The sequence below is a fragment of the Hippoglossus hippoglossus genome, chromosome 5 (assembly GCF_009819705.1).
Source record: "Hippoglossus hippoglossus isolate fHipHip1 chromosome 5, fHipHip1.pri, whole genome shotgun sequence".
NCBI classification, from domain to species: domain Eukaryota; kingdom Metazoa; phylum Chordata; class Actinopteri; order Pleuronectiformes; family Pleuronectidae; genus Hippoglossus; species Hippoglossus hippoglossus.
The window spans coordinates 7,110,147-7,128,784 of NC_047155.1; the positions used below are offsets into that span (position 1 = coordinate 7,110,147).

Sequence of the window (18,638 nt, forward strand, 5' to 3'; positions counted from 1 at the left end):
ATATGAAGTTGTATTATTACATTTGTCAGTGGGTTTTCAAAAGGGGCCCCCGGGCAGAAGCTAAAGCTATCTGGGGGCCCTGACAAGGAAAATATTGGGAACCACTGAACTAGATAACGATGTGAGATGCATTTTAATTGCATTCATGTTTTGAGATGTTTCAAAAGAAAAAGAAGGAATATTTGCGGAATTCAAGAATATAAGGTTCAATACTTTCAATGTTTTACTTTGAATTAATCCCAAAGTTCTCAGATTAGATTACATTTTAAATATCAAAGCAATCTGACTTAACCTGGGTATTACACTCAAGACCTCAGATCTGCTGTTCCAGAGCTTCCAAGTTGTTGGATTTTAAATAAGTGGAACGAAAATAATTTTTCATCTCCGACCTTGCAGACATCCTCAAATAATGGCATAATGTTTTCATTAAATATCCTGGCATCAATATCAACCCACCAAGGGCAGATGAGTGTTAGAGCCTTTGAGCCTTTTACCCACCAGAGGGCAATAAAGAGGCCTGTGTGTCTGATCTCATATAAGCTTCAAATGTTGCCCTGCCTCAGCTCCCCATAGTAACACACAGTTACCTCCAATAAGCACTTCATACTACATTATATTAGAATATCTACTGTGTGGCACTACATATAATATGTCAGCTGTTGTATTAGCTGCAGCATTATAGCTCCAGCAGTTTCTTTTAAAATAAAAACTTAATATCCAAATAAGGCAGCAAGAGACACCAAAATCCATCCGAGACAATCTGCTCAGGGTGGGATGACTGTGCTGTAAGAATAAAGTTTGTATTGTTCTTTTACCTACAGTGTGTTCACAAGGAAAATCAGTTTTGAAGCAAATTAGCTCATTAATTAGATTATATATGACATTTGATTTAAATACTAACATTTTACAAATCTGCAATCAGTTCCAACTTGTTTCCTCATTAATGTGCAAAGGTTTGCAGACAGAAGTTGCAAAATCGTCAAAAGACCGTCTATTTCATAGGGTTCATAGGTCTCTGTCATCATCATTACACCCCAACATGATTCAACTGACGTACGCATTTTAAATTCTCCAGCAAACTCTCACATATAAGGTACGCCTCACTGCAAACTGCTTTATAATCCCCAGGCATCTGTATGTACGAGTTAGTTTCTATAGAGACAGTCCAGCAAACCCTGGTGTTAATCCTGCTGCCATATATACAGCGGAATTACAATCAGCTGCCGTGAGCCAACAGCCTGGATCTCAGCGTCATGAATCAAATCAGTATATGAGGGAGTTTAAAGTCCTGACTCAGCAAGAGAACTTTTACTGCAAATTTCTACCATTTAACTTATACCTATAAAAGAATAATGAGGTGATACGGTTGCAGACAGTGTAAAAAACAATCTTATCCACAGATTTATTTCACTGCAGAGACTGTTGGTCTGTATTTCCTATGGAAGAGCACAGTGACACACTGTAAATATGAAACTGTACTAAATAGCAGCAGGTTTAGCAGTTCAGAAGTGCGCCTCTTAGTCTCATGAGGCTGACACTGCGTCCTCTGTCAGCAGGAGGCGCTGCAGCATCCACCGACGGGCACAACGTACCAATGGAGACTGTACTGCACAGACCCAGGCTCCAAATGTGCAAGATGGTGGCGTTAGCATCTGGGATATTAAGTGAGAGGAAGTGGAGACATGTCGTCCATCTTGATAAACAGTCTACGCAAATCGGTCGGGCGCCTGCTTTGATTACGTCGATCAAACTTGCTGTGTCATTACAAAGTTTACCGTGTACAGCATGTGACCGACTTTGAAAGCGCTCGACAAACACAAGTAAATCTTTAACACAAACATCAGGTGATTTCGTGGATTAATTCAGGGACGTATTGACCTTGTATGATGGACATAGGTTCCCGAGAAGCGCTAATGAAGGCCGATATGAAGCGTGTGTACGTACTCAGGAGAGTGGCAGCATCACATGTTGCTGCACTATGTTTAGTTGCGCGGCCGTGGCCAAATGTGCACTGGAAACTGCATTCCTGCCTTAAAACCATGGCTTAGCATTGTCTACAGCTATTATCCTAATCAGAGCAAGGGGGCCCTGCAGTCTCAGGGGGGGGACGACGGAGCACATCTCCAATATTTCTCTCAGTAGCCAAAGAAAATCTCAGAAAATCATCCACAGTGACAGGACAGGCCGTTTGGCTTCGGCTGCTTGAAGTTTGCTTCGACTTAGAGGAAAAACAAAGAGGGCTTTCACTTGAACTTTCTGTAAACACAGCGGGGGGGCGTGTTGGCAAGAACAAACGGTTGAGATGATCCTACCGAGAGCTTTAAATAGTTCTGCCATGTAAAAGATGAAAATCAGATTAACAACTGCCTGAAAACCAATGAAGTGATGGCTGACGAGATAGAAGTTTATCCCGAACCTGGCACCAATAAAAGTTCACGCACATTATCATAAAGACGCAGAAAGCAATGATCTGTCAACACAACACGAGCATCACAATCACCGTAATCCTGAGACCACCCTCTCCCATGGTGTGTGTGTCTGTGTGTGTGTCTGTGTGTGTCGTTTCTATTTCAGTCTCCTTGTGATTGAGAGGAGGGACAAAGGGAAAGACGGGGGACAAGTGGGATAAATATTCAGCCGTGCTCTTTTCTCCATCACTTTGTGTCAGTCTGCAGCATCTTCACAAGAAGGTAAGACCAAGTGTCTCTGCGGCACTACGTCGATCAAACTCTAGTTATTACCTCTAAGATATGAAGTTGTTAAGAGTGTGTACTTTTATAATCAAGTGTGTGTGCTTTTATTTTTGTCTTTGATCAATTTGATGATAAGACAACAAACATGTTGAAATCAAAGACAAGAAATTAGCTGCAACTAATTAACTTTCTCATTAATCTACAAATTATGTTTTACTTTTACTACTTATCAATTGTCAATATAGTTTTTTGCCAATTAATTTAAACATTTAAAAAGTTGATCTCATGTCTACATGACTGGCTTTAAATCCCTGCTGTCTGGATTGAATATCACATGATCTCAAGTAATTTAACTGCAGAATAATGGACGGAAAAAAATGGGTAAAATGTTGTATCGTTGTTTAATATCGCGATGTAGTAACTAAAATAATCATTGATTAAATAACCAGAGAGAACAGTAATCACTAATTGTAAAATTAAGGCTGAATTTGTCAAATAAATAAATCAAGAGAAAAATAAATGGCAAAAGGTTCAATAATAGATTAAGTCAATAATGATAAACTCAAGAAAAGGTTAGAATAAGTGTTGGATAGGTTGAATAAGTTATACAAACTTATATCGTAGCTTATATTGTCAATATCGCCCAAATCTATGTAGATATTTTCCTTTGTCCTCTTTCTAATTTTGATCAAGGGGTCGGTTTCTTGGAAAAGTCAGAAGTGCTTTAAAAACAGTAGTCAGGTCAGCTCTGTTCCGAGAATTGGGGGAGTCTGCCTATATCTGTCTTTATCGAGTGGAGAAGTGGGGGTGAAGGTGGGAAACGTTATCTATCGAGAGTAGCTGCTATGTTGGGGGCCTTGCATGCATCTCCCCGTCTGCCACCACTCGGCTCTCTGGCAGGGGTTTGAACCATCAACACCGGGAGGTGACTGGCTGATTGTGTCCAGCAGGCTCCATGAGGAGGATGTAACAATGACCGATAAACAAAAACAACACATGGGAAAGGGTCACGTCCATCATTTCATCCGCCCATCAACAATCAATCCTAGATTAAAAAAGATCCTTAAAATATCAATTCACGTCTATAAATATACTGCAAGTTTTCTTCCTGGTAACAGTATACGACTGGCTGTGTAATGGAATGTGTGTGTAGCGGAGTGAAAGTGGAAACCATGGTAAAGGCCCATTGGGGCTCTGGACCCAAATGGGCCCGACTGTCGAGCGCTTCAAATACAAAAAGGTTTTATTTTTGTCTTCAGGGGGAATTCAAATAGTCAAGATGCCTGAGAAAGTGTAAGTGTCCAGTGTCTGTTATTCTTTCCATTTACACACGAGTATCAGTTTCAATCACCAGATGTATCTATGGAAACACATAATTAAAGACAACAATGATTAGATAGAAGTTTCTTTTTTTGCTAACGCCTTGTTTCTGTGTCTATCACGTTCCGTCTTTATTCTCGACCCACAGACCAGAGGTAAGTCTTCAAAGACACTGCTGACTAAGACATCTAATACTTTGATACCAGCATTAATGTCAAGATTATCTCTGGGTCAACAAAATGTCAGACTAAAAATAAAATCCTCCTTTTTGCAGAGGAAATCTAAAATCTCAGCCTCACGCAAGCTCATGCTGAAGGTGAGTCCTCGGTCACGTTTGCACAGAGACGACCAGAGTCTGATTAAGAGAAAATCAGAAGTGTTGGATTTAGATCTTGAATGTGTGCGATGTTTCAGAGCATGATGGTGGCCAGGGCGAAGGAGGACCTGGAGCAGGAGATGGAGGAGAAAGAGGAAGAGAAGTCAAAGTACCTGGAGGAGAAAGCTCCCCCGATGCAGATCAGTTACTTGTCCTTGACAGAGCTGGAGGTAGAATTTCCTATTTAACAACTAAAAAAATTCTGTCACTAATAAAGTTTTCTCAGGAGAAATAACATCTGATCCCTGCTGTGTTCTATTCAGACATTATGTGAAGAGCTGCACTCCCAAATAGACGTGGTGGACGAGGAGCGGTACGACATTGAAGCCAAAGTCATGCACAACAGCAGAGAGGTAAAAGAGTTTGAGTTAAGAAAGACTGAAACAAGAGAAAGCTCCGATAAACAATGTCTAGAAGCTGCAGAGTTATATTCCAACAAGTATCATAAGCAGAAAAGTCAGTTTTAGAGTGACTCTAACTAACTGCAGCAGTCCGTTTACACAACCTTCGTTTTACAAAATATCAACATGCAGAAGAGAACACAAAAAACGATTACAAATGTTCAAACAAGCGTGCCAGGCCAGTAGGTGGCGATAAAGTCTAAACTCTACACCATCAAACACCAGAGAAGAGCACTGTGGTCCAGGTAATATTGGGCAGATGCCTGCGAATGCCGGTAATGTGGAGCAGTAATGCTAAATTTAGCTACAAACACGTAATTAGGCCAAGCAATGCTAACCAAATGTAGAGAAATCGGTACATAGATGCCATTGTTGTTGTCTCTGATTCAAGCTCATTACACAAACAAACAGTGGACATAGCAAAGTGAGCTACGACGTCATGGTTTCCCAAATGTTCTGTTTTACATGTACATGCGGATACAGCTGTATTAGAGACTTAAAACGCTGTTTGCATGTGGACAAGATGCAAAAAGGTTCTTTTGCCAAACGTCGGCATTAGTGTGTGACCAGGCCGTCACTCTTCCCTTCCTCCGCAGATCAAAGACCTGAACATCAAGGTGCTGGACCTGCGAGGGAAGTTTAAGAGACCCAGCCTCCGGAGAGTGAGGGTTTCTGCTGACGCCATCCTGCGCTCCCTGCTGGGCTCAAAACACAAGGTCTCTCTGGATCTGAGAGCCAACCTCAAATCGGTCAAGAAGGAGGACACAGAGAAGGTGGGTGTAGAAAAAAAGCAAACAAAATATATAGTTACACTTGTAGCCGTTTTCAGATATGACTTCCGGGTAAAATCCGGAGAATTGGGTGAGGAGTGAGAATGAGGAGTGAGAATGACAGAGGAAACATTCTCCTTACTCCAAGTCAGTGAACCATTGCACTGTTAAAGACTTAAAATAAAATCTATATCTCATATTGTGTGTGTGCCTGCTGCAGGAGAAGAGCGACTGGAGGAAGAATGTGGAAGCCATGTCGGGCATGGAGGGCCGCAAGAAGATGTTTGACGCAGCGGGCTCCAGCCAGTAAAATCAACGAGCTGCCGTTCATCTCAAACACAGTCACTTGTGATCAGATTGGAGACTTTTCACAAAATACATAGACACTAAAACTCCACAGGGTCACACAGACAATTACTTGCTTTGTCATATTCAGTATGTTTTATGTGTTTTGCTTCATGAAATAAACTCAGCAAATGAAGACTCTCTTTTTTTGAATGGTGGAAGCAGAAAAGCTTTGTATCATCAATCAGCCGTTTTAATGTAATTTCTGTGGATTTAAGATTTTGTTTACATGCTTACGTTAAATTATTGGAGCACAACTGATGTGGATTTTTCGTGGCTGATGCTAATATTAATTATATGGAGTAAAAGTCATATATATATATATATATATATTAAAAACAAATTTAAGCCATGAACTGTATAATTAATAACTACAAATAAAGACAAAACACAACCTAATATGTGGAACTTGAATAATAAAAATATAATGCAATACAAGTTTCTTGTAGTTGTATTTCTGCAAACAAACAATATCATATCAATATGTCTGTAAAAAAACAGAAAAGTGAAGCCAATGGGGAAGTGCTTTAAAGTGCAATACCACGGAGCGCCGCTAGGGGCTAGCTCTAAAAAAATCTCAGACTCCATAGACAACAAAACATCAACTTCTCTCATGAAATACTACGTCAGTATTTTTCTGTCCACGAGTTATGGAGTATTTACTTAAATGCACTCCTTCTCATCAGTGTGCTGGGGCTCCCTTTAAAAATAATGTCATATATGTTTAGATGCTCAAAGAGGAGTAGGTTTGAGGGCAGCATGTAAAGTTTCACCAAAATATCAAGTATCACTTAACTATGTATGTATGCAGGTACCAGATGGGGGGGGGGGAACTAAGACAGCCTCTGCAAAAAAAAATTACATTAGCAGAAGAGACACAGTAAGGAAGTGAGCGAAAAGTGAAGCCATGTTGAGAGGAGCAGATCATACCTGACATCTCAGAGGAGAGAAAATCCTTCAGGACCAGACTGAAGCTGGAGACACAGGCCTGAAGCTCAGTGTTGGACTGACAACACACACACACACACACACACACACACACACACACACACACACACACACACACACACACACACACACACACACACACACACACACACCAGTGAGTCTGCTTCATGGTGGTGAATTAATGAAGTAGCCTGACCAGGTGTTAAACCGCCCGCCTCACTGTGACACATCAGGTAGGAGTTTGACATGGGCCAGTGCACTGAAGTTAGTTTGATGTTGGATGTTCCACATACGGATCAGAGAACTCAGGGACCGTCAATAAATTCCGGTTCGAACAGGGGGAACCTGCCGCATCCATGTCATGTGACCCACTGACTCCAGTTTGGATCAGGTATTGTTTTTACACTTAACATTAAGGAGACACCTCTTTATATTGCGTGTTAGCGTGTCCTATATTTTATATGAATATTTTAAAAAACATGTATTTTTCAATAGCTTCAATGTCACGTGATCCATTGACTCAAAATCACATTAGATATTATTGCTTCCCTAAAGATAAATAAAAACAATCAGGAGGCAACTCTTTTTTAAATTAGAATTTTGTGTTTACTATATTTTGTGAGACCTCTCTTTGACTCCAGTTAACACTGTTGATTAATATTTTTTTACTTCTGAATCTGTGACTCTCTAATCTTGGATGAATAAATAAAAATCCCAGAGGATGAAATACAGATGTTTTTGCTTTGACGCATCTCCTGCAGTTCTCATTTTTGCCACAAGGTAGCAGGATCCGCTCACAGTCAGTGTGATGAGCTCATGACAGAAATATTCCAACCGACTGGAAAGTTGAGATCAGAAGAAGAAAACATGGATCAACATCATGTTCATGTTCATGTATAAAAGCTGTGGTGTGTATTAACACTATAAAACCCCTTCAAAGTCCTGAGACGTGTGGTGAATCCAGGTCAGGAGCGGCGGCCATGTCAGGTTCACCCACTGCTGAAGGCCTAAGTACTTTCTCTTGTTTGTTCTAGCCGACTCCGGTGCCAGACGGGTGGGGTTTGCAACAATACAATCAGGACGCTGCACTCTTACTTAGGTAACCCTAAGTACATGGATCTGACTCCTGTGATTGTTTGACTTCCTAATGTTGCGCCACAGCTTTGTCCGATCCAAGTAAAGTAACACAAGCTCGAAATACTCAGACACAAAGTTTTGTCCAGTGACTGAAAACCTGCGAGTAGTAAAAGTATCTGCTTTACAGACAAATGTTAGGCACCTGTCTGTGAAGAGTTTCTTTACTAATGTGATTAGTAATGTGATTTTATTGGATTATTTGATTTTATTTGGGTCATTGGGTTATGAGTGTGTGACTCCCCCTTCTGTCCCTACGCACAAGGGCACATGTTGAAACGCACAAAAATAAACACACACGGTCTGTCGACAATCTGTTGACTGTGTGTGTTCTAACACAGTTTTCATCGAGCACACACACACAGCTCACTTGTATGTAAACACTCACTGGAAAAATATTCGACACAACCCAGGAATTACCACACACACACACACACACACACACACACACACACACACACACACACACACACTATGCAAAACATACATATTCCTCCTGCATATCACTGTTCAACAATGTTTGGTGTGAACACACACTTAACATTTGTAATTGTAGACATATTATACAACATATACAACCTGTACATACGCAGTGTTATCCTTCTTTCAAAGGACTTGACCTGAAAAACATAAATTCCCTAAAGACTCAATATGTGATTTTATTAGTTTTGCTCGTCATTCAATTGTCATTGAATCATACAGAATAAAAAATTCAATAGGAAAACAATAATAGAAAACACCTAAAATGTTAAATTTAGGTTATAGATAATTGTTTTGAGCATAGTTTTAAGGGCTGTGAAATGAAACAGAAACAATAAAACACACAATATATTTTTCATCAATAGGTCTGTAACAAAGGTTTAATATATCTATATATATGATGCTTATGTGTTTTGTGAGCACATAAGCAAGTGTTTGAATTGTTTGTCATTCTTTGCTCTTAAAGAAGAGTTTAAAACCACAACCGTCACTAACAAAACTGACAAAAACAACATAATATTGTGACATTTATCATGGTAATTATTAACTGATATGGCAACACTTCTAACCTGAAATAGTTTCATAGAAAACATATAATTGAGCCATCTGAGTCACTGATTTAAACTTCTCGCTTCTGACTTGTTTCGACAAGACCGCAGACATCAGCGGAACGCGTCTCCAGTGACTTGAGAATTTGCTCCAACTTGCCTCAGAAGAAAAAGAAAACGGTGGCCTTCTCCAGAACGGAGCCATCCTCTCTGATGAGTCATGATCCTCATTGTGGGGTCACACACAACGTCAACAACAAACACTGGGAGCATCAAAAGACTTGGCAGCTCCCGCAGGGTGTTGCTTACAGCACGTCAGTACATGCAAGGACACAGGGAAGAGGTGCGGGAATTGATGAAGCTGCAGGAGATGGAGCCAGAGGAATGAGAGTTTTATTTTTAAAATCCTGTCTTTGAACAACCTGCTACTGGAATTAGGCTCAATTAAGACTGGATAACGCTTCCAGTCCATGGATCAAATCGTGGCAGAAACACGATGCTGCAGAAGTGTAAAGCTTGTGCGATCAACGTGTTCATATGAAGTTACAGTGAATTATGTGTTTTTTATTTACTTGGGGCTCCATGCCGTTGTGCGTTTGTGCATTTGTGTGTTTGTGTGTTTGTGTGCATAATGGAGTAGGTTTACAAGGATTACTTCCAAATTCCCCCCCCCCCCCCCCACGTCAGCCCAGACCTGAGACACTGGAACCCTTTGAGTTCAGTAATCCCTCGGTGCTCACTGCAGGTTTTGCTGCGTAAAAATAGACAATGCAAGTCCACGGAGAATGCATGTTTTCCTCTCCTATTTAATGCCTTCTGCCATCTGTTTGCAGGTATGTGCCCACCCATTGTAGACACGGGCGACTTGCCGCCATGTGACCCGCTACTGGGTTTAAAAGCTTATGGCCAACAGAGGAGGGCCCAGTATACGATTCCCCAATTGAGTCACATCTGAAGCGCACATCGCACTATCTGGGTAAGTGTCTGCTTTTCTCTTGTGTGTGGATAAATGGTAGATAAACAGATTTCTTAAACAAAAATCTAATCCTCACCGTGCAGTGACTTGTTCTCATTTGTGAAGGTGCTGCCTCCTCAACATGTCCGACACAGAAGACACAACATATGAGTGAGTAAACTTTTAATTTCTGCAGAGCAGGGAGCGAGAATAACAAAGTGATGTCAGCACCGATGGAATCAGTCATAACAGAAATATTGTTGCTGTGTTTTTCTTCTTTCAGGGGAGAACGTAAGTCTGTGCACTGAACACACACACACACACACACACACACACACACACACACACACACACACACACACACACACACACACATGCAAGATGAGTATACCTGCAGTGTTGTATAGAGGCTGCAGATTCAAACAAACTGCACAAACTGACTGGCTGGATGCTCCACAGCTGCTTCATCTGTAGTCCATAGAACGACATGCATGAACATTGTGAATATTCTGCATGCACATGTATCAGAAACATATTTCAGCTCATGTTTAATCCAGTTGTGAACCACACTGCTACAGCTGACCTCTGCTCTTTACGTCTCTGTGTGTGTGTGCGATGTGAAGGAGAGGAGGATATTGTTGGTATGTACTTTAATACCAACAATATCCATGAAAACAATGTACATCTCCACCTCTGAATGCATCAACTTTAATAGGCAGGTTGTGTTGGGTCTTTTCTGCCACTTTGTTACCTGCTTTACACGCTTGAGCCTGGTGTTTAAACGCTGTTGGTTACTTAACACATCTGCTAAGCCCCTGGCTTCATCACCGGGTACTGTATTTCTGGCGTGTTGGTGCCACTGTAGAAGCAGCTGGTGCGCCGCACCTTTCTGCCAGATTGACCTTTGCTCTCTCGGCGAGTCCCCCTCTGTCTGAGGCTGAAGATAGTTCACCTTGAATAAACATCCCAGTGGATCTGTCCTTTCAATTCGAATGGTGCACCGGGCTGCCATGGAGGAGATAAAGGGCCGTACCGCTATTTCTGTCTCCTTTGTGAGGCTGTCCAAGTGGGCCTCTGTGCAGCCACGCTGTCCCTGCAACTGAGCAGCACCTGTCTCCTTGTGTGTGGACTTCAGTCTCTGTTCGAGACCAATGTAGGTCAGCTTAGGCTCTCAATAGAGAACCTTGGGGCAGATGTCGGTGCAAGCACAATGCCCACTTTCACTTGTATGCCTGCTCGTGGTCCCCTAAATGCAGGTTGGCTTACCTCCTAAACAGTGGAAAGAGATTGAGTTTCCCTCTGTGGCCAAAGGGACTAAACGCTTGGTGTCACTTTTTCCTACTGAAGCCCCAGTGAGGAAAGAAATGCTGGGAACAAAAAGACACCGCTCAGCCGAGTTCATACATCGGCCCAGCAGGCCCCTCATGAAACCACGTCTAAACTCACTAGATCCAGATTCATATTTGGATCTGCAACATAAATATCAGAAGTATATATTGATGGCAGAAATAATGAGTGTCACATTGTTTGCTTGCTAACTTCATACTTGCTTTGCACAGAAGAGGAGGAGGATGTGGAGGAGGTAACAGAGGAGGTGGAGGAGGAGGAGGAGGATGAAGTAGTAGAGGAGGAGGAAGAGGTAGTAGAAGATGAGGAGGAGGAGGAAGAAGGTAGTACTGCTTACGCTAATATGTTTGCATGCCAGCTGTAAATAGATATTCCTAACACGCTGCAGTCTAATGACAAACACTATACGTGTATGAAGGATTATATTAGCAACCATTTAATTTCCAAAACATTTGTCATCCTCATTCTTAGCTCGATGTCAATGCATTATTTGAATTTCATGTCTCACAGTGTGATTTAAAAAGGTACATTTACCACCTGAAGTCAAATGCCTGTGTAAAAGCAAAAGCAAATGTTATCTTTCTTTCTCTCTCTCTCTGTGTCTTTCCGTTGAGAATAATCCGACTGTGACATATGACAAGACGAGTGAACTATGACAAAAACTTGAATTATAAGGAACGAAGTAGGTTCTTTGTCAGACTAATGGATGAGGTCATTTGTTTCTCTGTCACCGGGCAGAGATAACACATGAGTTATCTGTCTCAATGATTTGAATCAGCTTCCTCTCAGACAGACACAAGCCCTCATACCTTTCAGGATATGTCCGTCAACTCTGACAGGAGCTCTCAACTCTGCTGCTGCTGTCAAGCGCTGAGTGTTTGAGGCTGTTCCCCCATTTCAGCTTAACAATCCTCTAAATGAGAGACAGACATGAGGGAAATGTGTGACACTGGGTGTGTTATAAACAACTGAGAGTGAGATTCAGACAATTGGATGAACAAAAACATCAAACCCATGATACAAGTCTGCAATAAGATATTTATTAGAATTCACTTGGATCATAAATCACATTTTTACAACCATATGTGACTTTTAAAGACTTCAGAAACTTTTATTTTGAAAGCTTTTAAACATATTTGCAGATAAAGGTCTGTGTGTGTGTGTGTGTGTTTGTGTGTGTGTGTATCTACTCATGACCTTTCACTGACTCTCATCTGTCAGCAGATGCTGGAGAGGAAAATGAAGGAGGTATGGACAGAAATACAGAGGTTACGTGTGTGTGTGTGTGTGTGTGTGTGTGTGTGTGTGTGTGTGTGTGTGTGTGAGACAGAAGAATGTTGCTATGTGAGTTTTTTCATGCATGTGAGTTTCTTTTTTTAAATCTATTTTATCATACACTCCAAAATGCTTTGCTTTTTCTCCTTGTGGATTTGCAGACGATGCAAAGCCCAAGTCAAAGTAAGATCTTTTTTTTTTATGTATTAACGACCAACCTTGTGAGATTTACTGACATGAACAGGTTGTAATTTTCCTCGTCCTCCTCAGGCCTGGCTTCGTCACCGGCCTGATAGCTCCAAAGATCCCAGAAGGAGAAAAGGTGGACTTTGATGTGAGTCCATCTCAGGACAGATTAAAGTCAAACCTGCAAACTTCTCTCTGGACAGAATGGATAACTTCTTGTTTTAATCTCAGGACATTCACCGAAAACGAATGGAGAAGGACCTGACCGAGCTCCAGACTCTGATCGAGGCTCACTTTGACAAGCGTAAGAAGGAGGAAGAGGAGCTCCTCAGCCTCACAGACCGCATTGTACGTTCACGTCTGACTGTCCTGCGGCAGAAATCACCCATTTATCCTCCGATATTACCCGATTCTACAGTAAAGTGATGTCTGTAGGTCCCAGGTATGAGGTGTGTAAACTTTCCCTTTGTTTCCTGTTGCAGGATAAACGCAGGTCGGAGAGATCAGAGCAGATGAAGATCAGAGCGGAGAGAGAAAAAGAGCGACAGAACAAAATATCTGTGAGTTGAGGTCCTCATCAAATCACACCAATGGGTTGTGATCATCTGTGTTAATGTTGTGCTTTTTCTGAAAGGGAAGGTTAATTTGTTCATAGAATGTGTGTGAGATAATTGTATTGTTTTGTAAAATGAATTATGAATACACTGAAATGACAGAAATAAACTAAGCTAAAACTACACGTTTTTCAAACTGGCTATTAGATATTTAAAGGTCCAGTGTGTAGAATGTAGTGACATCTAGTGGTGGAGTTGCATGTCGCAGCTGAATACCCCTCACCTCTCCCTCCCCTTCCGAACATGAAGGAGAACCTGTGGATCCTTCAGTTGTCATAAAAACTCAAAAGGTGTTTAGTTTGTCCAGTCTGGGCTATTGTAAAAAACATGGCGCCCTCCGTAGAGAGGACCCGCTCCTGGTGTAAATATAAAGTATTTAAATATCAAGGGTCCATTCTGGGGGGGGGGGGAAACAATTCATACCATTTAGATGAAACACAAGAGTGAAAACATCACTAGGATTATTCGATATTAAATTTCTGCCAATAGATCCCTTTCACCTAAATCTTACACACTGGACCTTTACATAGTGATACTAAACATTTTTCTCTCCTGCCTTTGGCCCATACCCCTATGAATTATATTAACAATCAGTTTACTCAAGTTCAGACAATGTCAACGTTACTTTAATGTTTTTTCCCACCAGGAGGAAAAAGCCAGGAAAGAAGACGTCGAGTTCAAGAAGAAAGCAGACGATGACCACAGGAAGAAGATGATTCTGTCCAACTTGAGCTTCACCGGATACAAAGTGAGGATTTTGTTGTCTCATTAAAATAGACAAATATAAAAACATGCTGTGTAACATGTCACCACATGTGTCCTCCTCCTCCTGTCCTGCAGACACAGACTGGGGTAAAAAGACAAACGGAGAGGGAGAAGAAGAAGAAGATCCTGAACGACCGACGCAAGGAGTTAAACATCGACCACCTGAGAGAGGACAAACTCAAGTAAAAGAAAAACACAATCATACCTTGGTTAATGATTGTCTCTTTACCCAAAACACTGGGCATCATCGATTTTATCTTGGTGATATTCCCCATCTCTAATTAAAAGGCTTTAATATTCTTTTCCAGGGAAAAAGCGAAGGAGATGTGGGACCGGATGCGTGAGCTGGAGTCGGAGAAATTTGAACTTCAGTATCAGCAAACGAAGCAGAAGTATGAGGTAATAAATCACGAGTGGCTGTCACACCAGTTCTGTGTAAACTGTCTTATCAGCTCATCGCCTGTAAAACACAGGTCTCTGTCAAGTCTTTACCGCAGATTTTACATGTTTCATTCATGAAGTTTAATAACTAATAAAAACATGACCAATTATACACAGTGCTGCATTAAATGTCAACACTAATTCATCGTTTTTTAAACCCATGTCTGCACAGATCACCGTGCTGAGAAACCGGGTCAGTGACCATCAGAAAATGTAAGTCTGTTATAATATTCATATGATTTATATATTCAGTGCTTTCTAACACATGCAGGATCATCAGGATGAGCAGAAATTTTCTCTCATCACGCCTGGTTTACTGTAACAGGCCTTTCCAAAGGCCTTTTCAAGTAGAAAACCTGTCGACCGGCTTCTGACACCGTTGCCAGGATTTTGATCAGAGTAAACAGGTTGGAACACATCACCCTGTTTTTTTAAAATAGGTTTTTAAGGTTCTTTTAATCACTTACAACTTATGGTCTGACTCCTCAGTATCCTGCAGATCTTTCTGAAATACGAGCTCAGTGCCTGATGAAATATGGCAGATTGAGTCAGGAGCTTCCTTCAAATCAAAACTTAAAAAATACTTTTATCATACAGCTTTCCCTGATTTCACCTTATTCTACAATTTGTATGTTTTTATTTGTATTTTACATGTGAATCACTTTGACTTTGCAAATTAACATATTACTATTTTACAAAGTAGATACCAAAACGGCACAAAGCAATATTCAAGTAAACATTAAGGAAAGTTGCGGTGCTCAGTCAGAGTCTGTAACTCTGATCAAAACATTCACCAAGTTTCCACCTGCTCCAGGTCCAACGTGCGCTGAGACAGGATGGGACAGGGAAAACAAAAAGCAGCGGAAACATGAGAGGTGGATTTAAAGAAGGACAGACTGGTCTGAACTACATACGTGCACTCAGTCTCAGGCTGTAACGCAGCTCCGACAGCTGACAGATCTCATAGCAGCCACGTGATATCATCAGTGATAATGTGGCTCACAATAAAACAGTGACCGGCCCCCGCTGACATCCAAATCATGTCAATCCTTTGCTCCTGATCCGCAGGCCGTGTGACAGCGAGGGCTCGGAGCAAAACTTTAAACCAGCTCAGACGCTGATGCTGCTGCAGAATCTGACAGTGATTTTATTAAGCAGGAATATTGGAAAGAGTGATCGATCATTTCCAACGAGAATCTCCTCGGGATAGAGCCTTTATATTTGACTTTTAGTTTTCAGGTCAAACAACAATTACTTTTAGAAAAGGTAAGTCAATATTTAGACATTCAGGAAACCATAGTAACAGCCTGTGTTTATAGTTTTATAGATTCATAGATTCGCAGATGAGCTGCAGGTACATCGGTAGCAACAGTAGATAAAGATAGCTGTCAACGATTTGGTAGCTAATCCCCTCCCAGCAGCAGCAGCAGCTATGAAAAGCTTTCTGTGCAGCGGTGGTTCCCAACATGAGGGTTGAGCCCCTTGCAAGGACTCATGGGTATTTGTATTGTAGAATAATAATAAAAAATAAATAATAATAATAATAATAATACAGAACCATTGTTCTTTGTCTCAAGTATTAACTTTTTTCTGTTGATTTGCATCTTTGCTCCTCTTAAACTCTTCTTATACAATTCAATCATCAAAATTAAGGGGACGAGCTCATGAAAAACAGATTTCAGGATTCCTGATCAGTCAGATATGCCTGTGCCAAAAACACATTCTGGTCAAATTCTGAACTATGAGGAAAAAAAAGGTTAAATCCAAATGATAATGATTTGTGCTCTCATACATTTGCAAATTGATGTGTCCACAATATCCTTTCTGCTTCGGATATTCCCCTTAAATGATTTAAATGTCAAATGCTGCGACTTATTTGCATCTGAAGAATACATTCAATTTCTGAAATGCAAACTCTGAAAGCCAGAGATCGTTATGAGGTTTGCAGCCATGTGCAAAATTATAGTAGGATTCAACATTTTCGGTGGAAGGGAACATCCGAGGTTCAGTCTGGCTCGTATCTCTGAACTACTTCTCTCTTCGTCCTCAGTTCAAAGGGCGCCAGGAGCAAGCGAGGGCTGAGGAAGTAACATCTGACGTCACCGTGAGGAAAACTGGCATCAATGAGCGACAGGAACTGAATTTGAACGTTTTCTAAATACTTGAACGCGCAAGAACAAAGTGACGGTTCTGAAAATATTATAAAATGCTCTTAAACAGGTTATCTGTGAAATGCAGTGCATGCTGAGAAATCCAGAGGTGTCACTGAGTCTCTGATCTCAGACTGATCAGACCAAGTGGTGCAGCTCATGTTCATTTAAAAAAAAAAGTGTGTGATCTATTATAATGGCTTTAGCGACAGGATTTTGACTTTAATGCTAAATTCCAAACACTGAATGTGTCGCTTCGAAAAACTCTAATTAAGAGACTAATTAACAGATTTTGTGATGCAATGAATAAAATAAACTTTATTTAACAAACCAGAAACAGGCTCCTGTTTTTTGTTTGGTTCTTTCTCTTTTCTCAGGACTCTCGGCCAAATAAATTTGGTCCAAATATTTTAAGGACCAGTCATCTCATTGGCACCACACTTGATTTGTTAAGGGCCTAAGGAAGTGTGGTGTCAAATTCGGTGCCATTTGGACATGTGATATGTTCAATATTAATGAATGGGATCAGTGCACTGTGAGGACATCAATCACAACAACAGCGCGTTCACAACGATGACTAACTGATTCTCCAGTTCAGGTTCTGCGAACTGAGTCAAGCCTCACTGATCTTTGAATAAACGGCTCTTTGTGCAGCGGTGGCGAAGCTTCATGGTTCTTTACTTGCAGCCGCTCAATCACTGCAGGGGACTTTCACAGATACAGAAAGAGAAAGAGCTGCAACCAGCATAACCATTAGCAAAACAAACAGCACATACCACACATGCAGGTTTAGAACATGTGCTGCACCAGTAAAACTAAATCAATAACACAGACCTAAATCTAAACCAGTGGTGAGTTTGATGCAAGGGAGGAAGAGCTGGTTTCACCAGGAGCTTTATCTCCTCTGCACCAAATACACTGCCTCTTATGGTTTATGTTTCCTGGGTTGTACTGTCCGACCTGTGGGTGGCCTGTGTTGAAATGTGTTAATTTGTGTGGACTGCTCCGACTGGCTGTGGAAACAAAGTTCCCCCGAGGGGACAATAAGGTCTAAAGTCAAGAAGAGTCTAAAACCAGGGGAATCATCACCATCAATACCATCTGACATCAGATGCTTTGCCAAAGAGAAGCTGTTTGAGCCATTACGGCCCGAGAATAATGTTATAAAAATGTAAAAGGCCCTTGATAAAAGAAGAAGTTTCCCCGCCCCTGACTGTCGGGATTGTAACGATGATGAGCACCAACTCTGTGCTCACAAAAAAAGCCCCACCTTCTTTTAATAATGTCAGATTGTGCTTGCCAATAAAAATAATCTTCACGTGTATTTGGGCGATCGAGTGGTTAATGACTGGCAGTTGCGGGGAACTTCATTTTGGCAGTTTTGTCTCGAAGCAGCCACTGAGTCACGGCTTGGGGACTTACCCAGTGTATTCCCAGTTTTCTATAAATGACCAGGCACATAAATCTATCAGTGTAAAATGAAAAGAGCAGCTCTGCCAGACCCTTCATTAAATTTGATCTCACCCTTAACCCCACAAGTCCCTCGTGGCTGTTGGGTGGATCATGTGGTTTGAACTGTGGAAAACCAAGGTTCAATCTGATCGCCAATAATTCACCGAGTGCAACAGCAGCTGCAGCGTCTGGCTCCGACGGCTTGTTTATAGGCTGCAAGAAGAAAAAAAAACGATGAGGGTGGAGTAAACAGACAGAGAGACGAGCTGCTCATCTGCCCAGAGGCGTTTTTTAAACTCGACTGTCAAGATGGGTGTCAACCGGTTGATAGAACTCTCGATGCAACTCCAGCGACTGTGACATTTGCCAAATGATCTGCTCCATACAGTATGTATTACCTCACCCCATCATTATTGTTTATTCCTCTGGAAGAAGCAC

The 18,638-nt window shown here is 41.3% G+C and overlaps 2 protein-coding genes across 5 annotated transcripts; both read left to right on the forward strand.

Annotated features, from left to right (window-relative positions):
- Window positions 1-1,683: 1,683 nt before the first annotated feature.
- On the forward strand, window positions 1,684-6,039 carry LOC117760992 (troponin I, slow skeletal muscle-like). Of its 2 annotated transcripts, none has more exons than XM_034584505.1 (8): window positions 1,684-2,690; window positions 3,953-3,986; window positions 4,162-4,168; window positions 4,288-4,329; window positions 4,428-4,559; window positions 4,653-4,742; window positions 5,387-5,577; window positions 5,775-6,039. In XM_034584505.1, the coding sequence occupies exons 2-8, from the start codon at window positions 3,973-3,975 to the stop codon at window positions 5,941-5,943; spliced, it is 645 nt and encodes a 214-aa protein (XP_034440396.1). In that variant the 5' UTR covers window positions 1,684-2,690; window positions 3,953-3,972; the 3' UTR covers window positions 5,944-6,039. The 2 variants fall into 2 exon arrangements, with proteins under 2 accessions (XP_034440396.1, XP_034440397.1); XM_034584506.1 differs by having other exon boundaries at window positions 5,387-5,563; window positions 5,781-5,870.
- A 3,803-nt stretch (window positions 6,040-9,842) lies between these two features.
- LOC117760991 (troponin T, cardiac muscle isoforms-like) lies at window positions 9,843-17,085 on the forward strand. Of its 3 annotated transcripts, none has more exons than XM_034584502.1 (13): window positions 9,843-9,991; window positions 10,097-10,141; window positions 10,254-10,261; window positions 12,539-12,565; window positions 12,754-12,775; window positions 12,863-12,926; window positions 13,010-13,126; window positions 13,261-13,338; window positions 14,039-14,140; window positions 14,233-14,339; window positions 14,466-14,556; window positions 14,771-14,811; window positions 16,649-17,085. In XM_034584502.1, exons 2-13 carry the CDS (start codon window positions 10,113-10,115, stop codon window positions 16,686-16,688), a joined length of 726 nt encoding a protein of 241 aa, XP_034440393.1. In that variant the 5' UTR covers window positions 9,843-9,991; window positions 10,097-10,112; the 3' UTR covers window positions 16,689-17,085. The 3 variants fall into 3 exon arrangements, with proteins under 3 accessions (XP_034440393.1, XP_034440394.1, XP_034440395.1); XM_034584503.1 differs by having other exon boundaries at window positions 9,844-9,991; window positions 12,542-12,565; window positions 16,649-16,916; XM_034584504.1 differs by lacking the exon at window positions 12,539-12,565 and having other exon boundaries at window positions 9,846-9,991; window positions 16,649-16,916.
- The last annotated feature ends 1,553 nt before the right edge of the window (window positions 17,086-18,638 follow it).